At 37.8% G+C, this 13,805-nt stretch overlaps 1 protein-coding gene across 1 annotated transcript; it reads left to right on the forward strand.

Moving 5' to 3' along the window:
• The first annotated feature begins 644 nt into the window (after window positions 1-644).
• LOC103358548 (SUMO-conjugating enzyme UBC9-like) lies at window positions 645-8,726 on the forward strand. Its single transcript, XM_008283566.1, has 7 exons — window positions 645-968; window positions 1,238-1,323; window positions 1,416-1,499; window positions 2,142-2,214; window positions 6,182-6,291; window positions 6,571-6,650; window positions 6,884-8,726. Exons 2-7 carry the CDS (start codon window positions 1,258-1,260, stop codon window positions 6,945-6,947), a joined length of 477 nt encoding a protein of 158 aa, XP_008281788.1. The 5' UTR covers window positions 645-968; window positions 1,238-1,257; the 3' UTR covers window positions 6,948-8,726.
• The last annotated feature ends 5,079 nt before the right edge of the window (window positions 8,727-13,805 follow it).

The following is a 13,805-nucleotide window of genomic DNA, read 5'->3' on the forward strand; positions in this document are numbered from 1 at the left end:
CTCATTTTGACCAGTACCTGAAGGTGAGTCTGCCATGGTATGTAGTGCATCAAATAAAATTGCATGTACATGTGCATTTTTGAATCAGAAACTGAAAATAATGACATGGAAACCTTCACCCTGCAACTTAATGGAATTGTTTTCTTCATTTAAAGAAGATACTTTACTCCAACTCTATTTTCCTTTCTTAGATTTGTTCCACATGAAACCCTGAATCTGTATTTTTTAGACTGTCATTGGTATCAGATTCTGATTCTGATTCTGATTACACTGCAGTTTCAAGGTAGAAATACATCATTGCACTGGCTGCTTATTTTGCTCATGATGTTTCTCCTAGTATATCAAAAGCATATGGACACAACTGATTAACTGAGTAATAAACTTGTTTTTGTAGAGGATCTACTGTCAGAGTACTTTAAATATGGACCCTATTTTAGCAGTCTATTGTGGTGCACATGTATAAAGCATACTAATTTAAAACAAATAAGAAGTGTAAAATGATTCACTTTGGAAACATGACTCAAAATAACTGAATCACCAGAATGCGTGAACTACCCAGCACGAACACCACAACAAAGATGGCTGACCATCCCTGACGTGTGTCACTCGGATGTCCCGTATACTGCCTGAAGGTCCTAATGAAATAAACAAAAAAGGGGCCTTTTTTGCGATACGGTAGCTGTGGAAGCGGTTTTGAGAGTTCTATTGTTTTGCACAATTGTAAATTGTGCCAAAATTTGTCCAGTATATTTTGAGTAGAGTGTTAGGGTAGTGGTAATAACCTAGACGTATCATACGTTTTGGTCTTTTACTCCTCAGTTAGTATAGCATTTTATTGTTCAGCGTCAAAGGGTTTATTTTTTTCGGTCGCCGTCATAACGGGAGTAACGTTAGCATTAGCAAGCAATCAAGCTACTCTTTAAACTGACGCGACGCTAATTTCGATATTTATTTGATTAAAATAAGGGGTAAGTTTACAGCATTTTTTGTTAATAAATACCGAAACTAGTGTAATGTTAGATGATGTCTTTGTGTCACATTTGCCAGTGTTATAGATTAAGTCCTGAACAGAGGATTGTAGTAGTTGGGTAAATTAACCCTGTAACCACTACTGGTCTCGTGAACAATTACTGCCAGTAATAATTATAATTTAATCACTGGGTGTTGCAGTATAAATAACTAAGACTATGTAACTTGTGTACAGTCTGGATTAATTACATGTGGCTGTTTTCCTCAGTGAGGCATTAATGAGCAGCAATGTCTGGCATCGCTCTGAGCAGACTGTCCCAGGAACGGAAAGCATGGAGAAAGGACCACCCATTTGTAAGCAGTGGTATTCCGTTTTTTTTCGACTGTAAAGCGCTTATGTAAAGTACTTACGTTTGACTACTGATGATTTATGCTTTACCACATAGGGTTTTGTTGCTGTGCCTACTAAAAATCCAGATGGAACCATGAATCTGATGAATTGGGAGTGCGCAATTCCAGGGAAGAAAGGAGTAAGTTACCATCGGGCACAGACTGCATTACAGTTGGAAATCAAACTGGATCACCTGCTGTCTCTTCAAAATAACCAGCAGTAGGCCTTTTAATATGTATATTTTGACTGCACACAAAAGCCTAAAACTTTTTTGCAGACCTTCTGCCCACCATCCAGCCACAAATTTCACACTGGCATTTATAAGCAGACATGTTAAACAAACGCACATTGTACATTTTTAACACGTGTCAGAACTTAGTTATGATGACCAGACCAACCAATGGCATACATACTTTATTTAATTATCTGAAGTATTAAAGCCAGCATATTGTTAATTAGTTGTTCAGACCTAGCAAAGAACAGTGTAAAAAATCTGTCACATATTCATGGCAGGCAATAAAATACAAAATCTTTTGACCTTGTGATCAGAAGGGGTTGTACAAAAAAGGACTAATTTGTAAATGTATTATTTATATATGAAAACAAAGTTTTTTGTTTATTTATTTATTTGTTTTCATTGTTGCTTGACATTGAAATGTACCAGTGGATCTAAGTTAGTTTCTGTATGTTCATTTTTGTTATTACTTTATCACTGAGTAATATCCTTGTGTATTTTCTCAGGGAGTGCATTAAAACAGTTGTAATTTTTTTTTTTCATTAGACGTTGTGGGAGGGAGGACTCTATAAACTCAGAATGCTGTTCAAAGATGACTACCCTTCCTCGCCACCCAAATGTGAGTATCACTCCTCTCTACTCTTTGTACATAGTAAGATGGAATTTTAAAGCACATGCATCTATGCATTGATGTACTCAACACAGAAACAGAAAACCCCAGGAAATAAAAATTATGGCAACAAAGCCACTATACCAGATTTAGCTAGTATGTTGTTTTGTACAAACCATTAACCCATAAACAGTGGTGGTGTCTTTGGATGTATAATTTTCAAACAAAGGTAAATTACCTTTTTTTCTGTTACCACAATTAATATATGTGAAAGTTAAAGATTTTGAATAACTGTCTATACATCCAGCTAAACTGCATTGCCTAGAATGTATAAATGTTGGGTTTGTCAGACAAGGTTCTATCCCTGCATTCCCTGTTGTCATGGCGCTATCAGTTTCTAAGACACATATGGGTCATTCTATGTCAAATCATAAAATTTTTACAACAATTTGTGCTCGACCATTTCTGAATTACCTGAAATTCTTATAGCATAAAAAATGATATTTAGAAAAATATTTGTGAAACGATCGACCGGTTAATGGCCCAACCAACAATTGTCACAGATCTTTGACATTTTTAGATAATTGGTATCGTTATTTTCACTGACCAATTGTTGCACAATAAATTAAATACGATCCTTTTGCTCTGATGCAGCCGGCTCTCTCTCTGCAGTCACTCTAGGCTCATCTCATTTCACTGATTTCAGCCTCCTCGACTCCGCGGTCCTCCAGCCCATGACCCGGAACTCGATCTTGGTGCATCATAACAAAGGACATCGTGTTTCCTACACTGCGTAATGAGGATCGAGGAGGCTGCTGGAGGAGCTATGAGCGAGGATGCACAGGTGTATCCTCGCTGTGTCCTTGATGAAATGTTTTCCACACCCGTGACATAAAAAAAAGGCAAAACTCAACTGAATATACAAAAGATGTCAGCAGCAGGACTGACAAATGTGTATGTGATATTCACTATTAATATATGTCACTCTTTATTTTCATCGTATTATTTGTGTTCCACAGCTATTTAATACTTTACACTGCACGTGTTAAATTTTATTTTTTTTGAGTATGACATCTCTATATTCTCGTCACATTCTGCTGTGCGTGACTTGAATTGTAGGTAAAATTATATACTATACATTAGCATGAACACTGTTCTGCTAATCTGAAAGACATCATGTAACACAGCTGTAGGTTTAAAAAAAAAAAACAAAAAAAAATGGACAGGTCACGCAGCTTTGACACATTATGTTTTAATCACGTCACTTTAAACTGACCTGCCAAGGCGAGGATGTCTCATTTTGTTATAAACCTGTTTCCTCAACTCCTAATAATAATAATAATTGATTATATTTATATCGCACTTTTCTAAATCAGTGAGTAACTCAAAGACACATACACATTCATTCCAGTGGTGGTGGCTACGATTGTAGCCACAGCTGCCCTGGGACAGACTGACAGAGGCACGGCTGCCATTCTGCGCCTATGGCCCCTCCGACCACCACCTCCTCTCCTCGTGTCTCCTCTTGTGGAGCACCACAATGTCTTTCTAAAGTCAGATTAACTTTAATAATCTTCTCTATCTGAGAGACACATCTCTTTAGCAGAGAGACAACCTACAAAAACTGAAGAAGAAACAGAGCCATCTCCAAAAATCAGGACATTCGCTGCTTTTACAGTTGCTCAGGCTATGCTAATGGCTAGCAGCTAAGTTAGGGGGCAACCACAGATGACCCCAAAACAGTGTCTGGAAAATAAGAAATATTGCTTTAAGATCTAGACCTTAGTGGGCAATAAAAGTGAAAGAATGGAAACAGATTTACAAAATGGAGGAGACGGTTATTAATTTCAATCAATCGATCTTAGAATAAACATGAGCATTGTAGCGTTGCGTGACGCTAAAATGTCATCACTCTTATTTTTTTGTAAATATTAATTTACAGTAATTATCATTAATGAAGAAGCCTCCTTATAAATGAAAGGTTTCCTGCTATTACATGCTGTTAATTTATTACGTTTAACGTATAAATGCAGTTATAGTAATCCTTTTTAATTGAACAAACCTGTTTAAACCTCACCAAATCACGTGCTGTTAATCAAGTACTTGTAATATATATCAATTCCGGGAACAGTTATTGGTCTTTCTTGATTACAAATGATTGATATTGGCATCAGCCCTACAAAAAAAAAAACACACATATTGGTCTATCCTTAATAGTAACTTAATATATAAAATTAATGAGAAAACTTTTTTTTTTTTTTTCATTTATAACACTTTCTACATTTTTTTTCACACATTGAAATTTGAGGCTTTGTTTAAGCTACAGAAAGCAGGAAGTATTCAAGGTAAATCCTCTCATTTTCACTGTTGTTTCTGTTGGGGATATGGTAACAGTTCACTTCTGCAAAGTGGGGTCAGAAATAAAAAATGTGGGAATAAAGAAAGCAGTCTGAAACTCCATCACTGTTCTATTTAGATAAGCCTATCTAGCAGTATGTTTGTTTTTGTGGTATAGCTTGTCATTCCTGCTTTATCAGGTATGACAGTTATATTACAATATTTTTTTTATTTTTGCAACTAAATGTTTCATACTAAAATGTATTGTATATGTTTTTTGGGGTTTTTTTTGTATTATCATGACGTTCAACTACATATGGGCCAGAAAATATTACTAGCTGACTTCTGCATTATCCATTTTTTGTTGTTTAAAGATGAGACTTTTAAATAACAGCTTCAAATGTTTTTTTTGTTTTTATCCAACTCATAGTCAGATACTCATCGATTCTGAACCAATGGCAAAATGAAAAATACCAGTAAAATGTAGGTATTTATCTTTATTACTTACTGAGATATTGTCGTTCAAACATTGCCTTCAATTTCAGTGTGTTAAAAAACGTCCCTGAAAATGCGTAAATGGGAAAGTCATACATATAATGACTCTGAAAAGCACTTGATACAAGGGTACTTAAAAACGTTCTCACCCTCACCTGGAAACAAGGGACATAACTACCATTTTGGGGCATATCTTTGTACTATAAAACCTCATATCATTGTCCAAAAAAACTCAAATATTTGAAACAATAAAAGAAAAATAGAGGAAAACTTTCATCTGGTGTACTGTTGATACAGAACAATGTGCACGTCCTGACAGCACAGGTGGCCGATGCAGCCAAATGTGGCTTTGAATTGTTGCATTATGCACCTTACTCTAACGACCTGTCGCTTCTAGAAGTCAGACAATACCACCTGTGCTAACTGCCGCCTGTGCTGTGTGGCTGGGTGCATTGTCTGAGAACAACAGCAATAAAGCTCAGAGCTTTACTCTTTAACAGCCATTTTAATATTTGTACACAGTAATGTAGGCTTTATAGTTTATGGTGATTCACCACAATGTAAATTATGCCCCTTGTTTCTGGTTAAGGCTAAGACATTAAGAAGAAAACTAAGAAGTAACCTTGTATTTAATTTCATGTTTACAGATGTTACAGATATATTCATAGTTTATGATTAAAAAGTTTTTAAAAAATTACAGATGGTTGCGCAGAAGGCCCCTGATGATTTGACATGGAATGACACATATTATGTTTTGTATGCTTTAATGACATTATGCTATATGTCATGTACTATCTGGTGTTGTGAAACGATGTTACAGTAACACATATATTCCATTCCTTCATGAAAGCCCTATTATAGATTCTAGTGTGTAGATACTCAGTTGTTGGAAAAAGACAGTTTTTAAAAAAAAAAAAAAAACTTAAGCTCTCACATTTTCATTTGATTTACAGATGTTGTGTCAGACACTTAAGGAAATGGGGTTTTTCTGCAATGACTATGACTATGTGTGTAATACATATACATACACTTATGTACTGTATGTGTATTACATTGGTATATTACAATGTGATCTCTAATTCAACAATGTCAGTTTGTTTAAAGCTTTAACATTCTGAAGTTATTTTAAACAATTTGTAATCAGGCAAGTTTGAGCCACCAATTTTCCACCCAAATGTCTATCCGTCCGGCACTGTGTGTCTGTCAATCCTGGAGGAGGACAAAGACTGGAGACCGGCCATCACCATCAAACAGGTTTGAGTTCTCAAATATTTATGGTGTCACTGTCACCCTATTTAACAATGAAATTGGCTAGTCTGCTTGCTTTGTATTAGGTTATTTTCAACTTTTCTTCATGCTTTATCAGTACATTCTACATATTGTGACCTAGTGTAACACTGTTTTTGTTTTGTGTGGACCCTGAAGGTCCTTACTTCAAAGAAAAAAAAGCATTGTTTGTGGGATTGCTAATAAACTCATAGACTAAAGTGCTATTCTTACTGCACTGCGATTAAAGTATTACTGTGTTTTTAGATCCTGTTGGGTATCCAGGAGCTGCTAAATGAGCCTAACATTCAAGACCCTGCACAAGCAGAGGCTTACACAATTTACTGGTAAGGGCCAAATGATACTTTCCACATTTGTGTGCACAGGCAGATAAGCACACAGTTTCTTAGAGAACACAGAAAATGTTTTCTTTTCTGTCCGTACTTAAACAGTGGTATATTATCATAGCAAAGGAACCTTTACAAAAATTGCCTAACATGCTAAGTAACACAGTAGCATAGCATAGCACAGTAGCATTGTTGAATTGTCATTTTGGCTTTCTTCTGTTTGTTTGTTTCAGTCAGAATAGGATGGACTATGAGAAAAGGGTAAGGGCACAGGCCAAGAAGTTTGCCCCCACATAAGTGGAAAGCTGGCCTTTATCCCGTCTAAGCTGAGCGAACTGAGAGATAACAACCCAGGAGCAGGCAGCACCTGAAGGACCACTCCAATAAGAATCCAGTTTTGAGTGTTGTTATACTGTTACTATAGGTGACAAGTGAGACTGTATTTCTTTGTTCCTCTTTTAAACAATGAAAGTTAAATAAGGTAACAATTTTCCCTCTCTTCAAGAAAGAAGTATGCATTGTCAGTGCATAGCTGGTGATCCTAGAACTCTACTGTTAGTATCACATTTGTAACTTGTATAATCCATCTCTAGTTTTGTTATTAATGCTAAGCTTACTCATGTCTTCATTTATATTGTAAGCCTTGCTGATGTATAGACAGGACTATAGAAATAACATTTCTTGTCCAAACTCCTCTGTGTAATGTTCAATTGGATGCAACAAAGAAAGAGATCTAACCTATTTGTTACCTTTCTGTCTTTATAAAACCTTGAAAGCCCAGAAGTGTTGGAGATAGTGTTTGATGAATGCAGGCTTCAACAGTGACAAAGTAGTCAGAAGTACAATATTCATTCTTCATTTGTTCTCTTGATCTTGTGTTCAATTCTCATTACGTATCCATCACATCTGAGTTCTGAGAAAAGTGTAAAAAGAAGAACATCAATACTTAAAATTTCTAGTAAAAGACAATCGAGCACTGCTAATTTGTAGGTTGTGAACTACATCGTGGCAGTTATGTAGAGAAAAAATGGCACTCTGTCCATCTCAGAGAAGGAAGCACTTACAGTAGTAAAATAAAGCAGGTAAGTCAAGGCCTTGCACAGTGCAGTGAGTTAAAATTCTCCTGTTATTGAAGCAAAACCAAAACTAACGTAGTGGTAGAATTCTTTTGGTGAACCCAACTGAATGTTAAACTATTTATCCATTATGGTAATGCACTTCATTCACATTCAACTGCAGTGTGTTGTCTAGGAATGTCCTGATGAGGTCTCAAAGAGTAGGGCTGAATCCGATAAAAGCATTTTTTAATTGACGTCATGCCCATATCAATCAGTGAATGTCCTCTGTCACACAGGGACCAGACTTTGGTCACGCAAATTTTAAATCATTTGTTAAATGATGCAGTATTGTCAATTAATAATTGATTAATTAATAATATAAATTAAGCACAGCGGATGTTTTCCTGTGCTGATTATGTTGTTTCAGTCAACACACACATGATAAGAGTCCAAAATGACACCCTCTTGTGGTCACTCCAGCACAGGAAGAGGCACAACCTGGTGGCACAACTTGGTACTGTAGCTAAAAATACTTGGGGTATGTATTATGTAGGAAAATGATTTTAGTTTGGATTGGCAGATACTAAATGCTAAATGACTTTATGTGGCAAAAAAGAAACTTCATCGACATCCCGAGTGTAATCTTCTTCCTAATATGCTATAATATGATATAAAGAGAAGTTGTATAGGAAAACTTTAAAAAAAAAATGTTGCTGTATGTTCATTTTTCCCATTCATTTGGTTATTTTATACCATGATTTTTACAAAATTAATTTCAACCTGTATAAATCCTAAAAGAAACTACTGGCAGTCAGGAGCTCAAGGATCCTTATTGGAATGGCCTCCCAACCAGCAAGAAGGGCAGATAAAAGTGCACTTGAGTGTTTTTTTTGCCTCTGAATATATGAGCGTATGTACATAATAGAAATATTGAAAAATTGTGAAAGGTATGTTTTATATTGTCTTAGCCAGTTAACAGTTGTGTGTGGTATAATAAATGACAAAACAAATGGCAACACTTGTGGAATGTAGTGAAGTAAAAGTTTATTCTGTAATTTTCTCTTTGGGTGGAGTCAATGTATTGATAGTATCATCTGTTTATTCAGTACAGATTTTTCCTTTATTTTCCACAATCAAAAAATTGCTTAGACTGGTTTCATATCTGTCCTGTAACTGAGAATGTAGACCTTTGCAAAGCATTGCTGTTTTTGTTGCAGAATTTCAAAGTTATTTTTCATTGGATAGTTGAAAGACTGCATTTTGAGAGATTGTATCCTGTAGAACATCTGACAAACAGTATTTTATGGGGTTCTTGGTCACTTGTAAACCAAAGCATGGCAATTTATAGCAAATTACTACACAGTAACTGTGCAAAATACATTGGTGCTTAAGTGCACTCAAATGTTTTTTGGACAACAAGGTGCTGCCTGATAATCATTTTTAGAGAAATTCTTTTTCCTGTTTGATTTTTGTCCAGAGGTGAAATTTGATATCATGTTTTTGGATGTTAGGCTTGACATTCTACAGATATTTAACACCTTTTGTTTTGCCTCATCTCTCACCACCTCACATCTCTAGCGGTTTATTGTATGACTAACATGACCTCACTTGAACAAAAACAAGCAGAACTGGCAAAGACACGTGAGAAGCCAATGTTGTGTATATATATATATATATATATGTGTGTGTGTGTGTGTGTTCATATATACAACCGCATCTCAAATAATTAGAATATCGTGAAAAGTTCTTTGGCAGTGCTGTGAAGAGGCACTTTAATGGAAAATTAACTGGAAGCAGCAGGGATTACCGCAGCCTTGAGAGAATTGTAAACAAAAGTAGATTCAAGAACTTTGGAGAGGTTCCCAAGGCGTGACAGTGCAGTATTCAGGAAAGAGGCTACAACTATCACATTTCTAATATCAAGCCACTCCTTCAGATGACATCAGAAGCATTTCACCTGGGCTAAGGAGAAATAGAACTGGATTTTTCCTCACTGGTTTAATGTCCTCTTTTCTGATGACAGGAAATCACTGTCCTAGAGCAGTGTTTTTCAACCACTGTGCCACAGCACACTAGTGTGCCATGAGAGATCGTCAGGTGTGCCGTGGGAAATTATCCAATTTCACCTGATTGGTCTAAAAATGTTTTTTGAAGACAAATTGATTATTATCTGCAAATAATATGCCATTGTCCAGTGTCTGTGCTGTAGTAGTGACTGGCAGCATAATCATGTAATACTCTTCCATATCACTAGATGGCAGCAGGTAGTTATTGCATTGTACGTTGAGACAAGAGAATTATTGATGCATGAATGCAACAGGTGGCAGTAACAGCATTGTGGTTTGCAAGACTGCAGTGACAGTGATGGAGAAGTTTTTTGAAGAGGAAAAATGCCAACTCCAAACTGGGCCCTGGACAAAATTCAGACCCAGATGAAGGCCCTAGTATGAGTGGAGGTCAAAAGAAAGCAAAGACAGTGAGCTTGAGGCAATACAGTGGGAGTTGTCTTCTTTCATTTGGATTTACTTTCACCGGGGATGCAACAACACTGAATCCGTTGTGCTTGGTGTGTGATGAAAAGCTATCCAACAGTGCTATGGTACCAAGCAAGCTTAAACACCATCTCCAAACGGAACACCCTTTGCTTCAAAATAAGAATGTGGACTATTTTGTTCGCCTCCGTGGACACACAGAGAAACAGGCAACATTTATGTGAAAAACCACACAGGTAAATGAGAAAGCCCTTAAAGCTAGCTACCACGGAGCTGAACTTGTAGCTAAATCAAAAAGGTCCCATGACATTCCTGTGTGAGGTGAGCTTCCTCAAGCCTGACTGCCATAAAAACTGAGAGACTGAGAGTTTTTGAGGAAGAGCTTTGTGTGTGTCTTTCTTCAATTCCTGCCAGGATATCAGCTCTGTGTTCATCCAAACAGGCACAGGTTTCACACTGAGTGAGTAAAATACACTAAGATTTGCTTCTGTCAGAATAAGCACTATGTTTCTGTATTCATGCTTGTAGATTGTTTTTAGACAGAATTAAAGTTTGCAAAACACTGACATTTTCTACTACCTTTAAGACCACATTGTTGTGGCATTTGTTGTGTTCAAGCTGTATTTTGGAAGTCGACATGTTAATTGCATCTTTTATTTGAAAGAAGATATATAAAATATGATAAAGTTGTTTTTTTTTACAGTTGAAACCAGGAGTGTGCATACACTGTGTAAAAATACACAATCTTTTTTTTCTCACTGTCTGACTAAACTTGTCCTGTTTTAGGTTAGTAAGGACTACCAAAATTATTTCTATTTGCTAAATGCCAAAATAAGGAGTTTACATACATTAAGATTACTATGCCTTTAAACTATTTGGGTAAGCCCAGATGACGATGTCATGGCTTTGGAGGTTAATTGGAGGCACACTTCAAACACACTGCTTCCTTTCCTGACAACATGGGAAAATCTAAATAAATCAGCCAACATATCAAAAGAGAGTTGTGGACCTCCACAAGTCTGGTTCATCCTTGAGTACAATTTCCAGATGCCTGAAGGTTCCACGTTAATCTGTTCAAACAATTAAACGCAAGTATAAACACCATGGGAATGTCCAGGCATCACACCGCTCAGGAAGGAGACTGGTTCTGTGTCCCAGAGATTAAGTGTTTTGGTGTGAAATGTGCATATCAACCCCAGAACAAAAGCAAAAGACCTTGTGAGGATGCTGGCTGAAGCGGGTAAGAGAGTGTCATTATCCACAGTGAAACCAGTCCTGTACTGATGAGAGCTGGAGACATATTCTGTGGTCTGATGAAACTAAAATTGAACTGTTTGGCTTTAATGACCATCATTACATTTGGAGGAAAAAGGGGAAAGCTTGCAAGCATGAGAACACCATCCCAACTGTGAAGTACGGGAGTGGTAGCATCATGTTATGAGGGTATTTTGTTGCAAGAGGGACTGATGCACTTCACAAAATAGATGGCATCATGAGGGAAGAACACTATGTGGAAATATTGAAGCAACATCTCAGGACATCAGCCAGGAAGTGCTTATGCACCAAAGAGCAGCTCAGATTACTCTGCCTTTTTGGAGTCTCTGGGTGTTGTCCTGGTTGGGGTTCCACCCAGGGATTCCATTGTTCACCTGGGGTACTTGAATGCTCATGTGGGCAATGCTAGAGAAACTTAAAAAGGGGGTGATTGGGAGGAACAGCTGCCTGATCTGAAACAGTGGTGTTCTGTTATTGGACTTCTGTGCTAGTCATGAATTGGTCATAACAAACACCATATTCGAGTATAAGGTAGCTCACAAGTGTGCCTGGTACCATAAGAACTTTGGTCAAAGGTTGACGATTGACTTTGTAGTCGAATCATTAGACCTGTAGCCATATGTCTCGAATAGCAAAGAGAGGAGCAGCGCTGTCAACTGATCAGCACCTGGTGGTGAGTTGGATCAGATGGCGTAAACCGTAAACCCAAATGTGTAATGAGGGTAACAAAGGCCCCTGTCCCTGAGGTCCTTAACTCTCACCTCTGAGAGAATCTCTCGTGCTTTCTTGGGACGGTTGGATACTTGGAATCCAAGTGGGCCATGTTCAAAACCTCCATTGAAGAAGCGGCTGTTAGGACCTATGGTTAAAACATCACAGTAACTGTCAGGGTGGCAATCTGAAAACCCGCTGGTGGACACTGGCAGTAAAGGAAGGCTAAAGAGGAGGAGGTTACATGGGGGTCTCCTGAAGCCAAAAGGGCTGCAGCTGCAACAGTTTGGGAAGCAAAAACTCAAGTGTTGGCAGAGCTCAGAGAGGCTATTGAAAAGGACTTCAGGTTGGCCAGAAGAGTTTCTGGCAAACCATTCAATGCCTCGTGAAAGGCAAGGCTTGGTCCAGGCTGTGTACAACTGGGGGAGAGAACAATGGATTTACATTTTATTTATTTGCAGACAGGAAATCCTCCAAAGCCATTTCAAGGTTTCTGTTGGTTTTGTCAGGTTTGTATTGTCTTCCCCTCCTCATTGTAGCTGTGTTGGATGACAACAATTAACAATTAGCACCCACAGATTTTATCAAATAGAGGCCACTTGAATGACACAGTTCACTTGGTTGCACAAGCCTTGCCCTCACCTTCTGCTCCTCTTCTTCCATATAAGTGGTGAATCCAGGCCCAACGTGCCATCTTCTAACCTCTAACTTTGCACATATAATTACAATGTATAGACCAGGGGTATTCAATTAAAAGTCACTGAGGTCCAGTTATTAAAATTTCCTCCAAGTAAAAGGTCTGAACGGAAGTCCAGTTTTTGTCTTATAGCCCTCCCCTATGGCCACATTTTCATGGTTTCAATTGTCAATTTTCAGTGCAGAATATGTTTAACTGAGTGCACAGGTAGCTCTTTTACCATATATAAGTAGTCCCAGGCAAAAAAAATTAGGCCTTCATTTCAGATTAGAGAAAACAAAAACCTCAGAATAAAATACATTTAAAAAAGTGCAAACATAGCCGAATAACCCTTTTATCTCTTAAATTAAAGAGGACCCAACCTAAAGAACTGAAGGCCTCCACTTCAAGTAAAAAAAAGTCAACATCCTCAGAAAACCAATAAATAAAAGGTTTCATTTACACGTTGCTGGGCTGTAAATGTATGCGTGATGAGTCGGATAGATCTGTCATACAGGGCTTGCTGCTCGGTTATTTTGCCTGCCCTCAGCTTGGACTTCAGGGGATAACTTTGCTCAAACGAGCTGTGCTTTGTTTCATCGTGGCGCTTCACGTCACTACTTTTAATTAATGCCACGTTTTCAGGGCATATGAGGCACACTGGTTGTAAACTGCCTGACGGAAGATGAACATACATTTCTCCGTCCACTCTTCTTCAAAGCAGCAGTTTTCCTCATCAACCTTCCTTCTTTTCATGCAAGCCATGCTGTCGTCACTGTCTCTTCCTCTCTGCTCTGCTGTATAGGCAAGCGCAAAGTGGCAGCGACAGCGAGCTGTGTGCTGGGTAACCAAATGATTTGATTGGCTCGACTGAGTGGAGCTATTGCCATATTAACTGGAGTGGCAGCGCCCGCTGTCTATAGCCACGACCGTACGAAAAATT

This window comes from Stegastes partitus, unplaced genomic scaffold, assembly GCF_000690725.1.
Source record: "Stegastes partitus isolate 25-593 unplaced genomic scaffold, Stegastes_partitus-1.0.2 Scaffold319, whole genome shotgun sequence".
Lineage (NCBI taxonomy): Eukaryota > Metazoa > Chordata > Actinopteri > Pomacentridae > Stegastes > Stegastes partitus.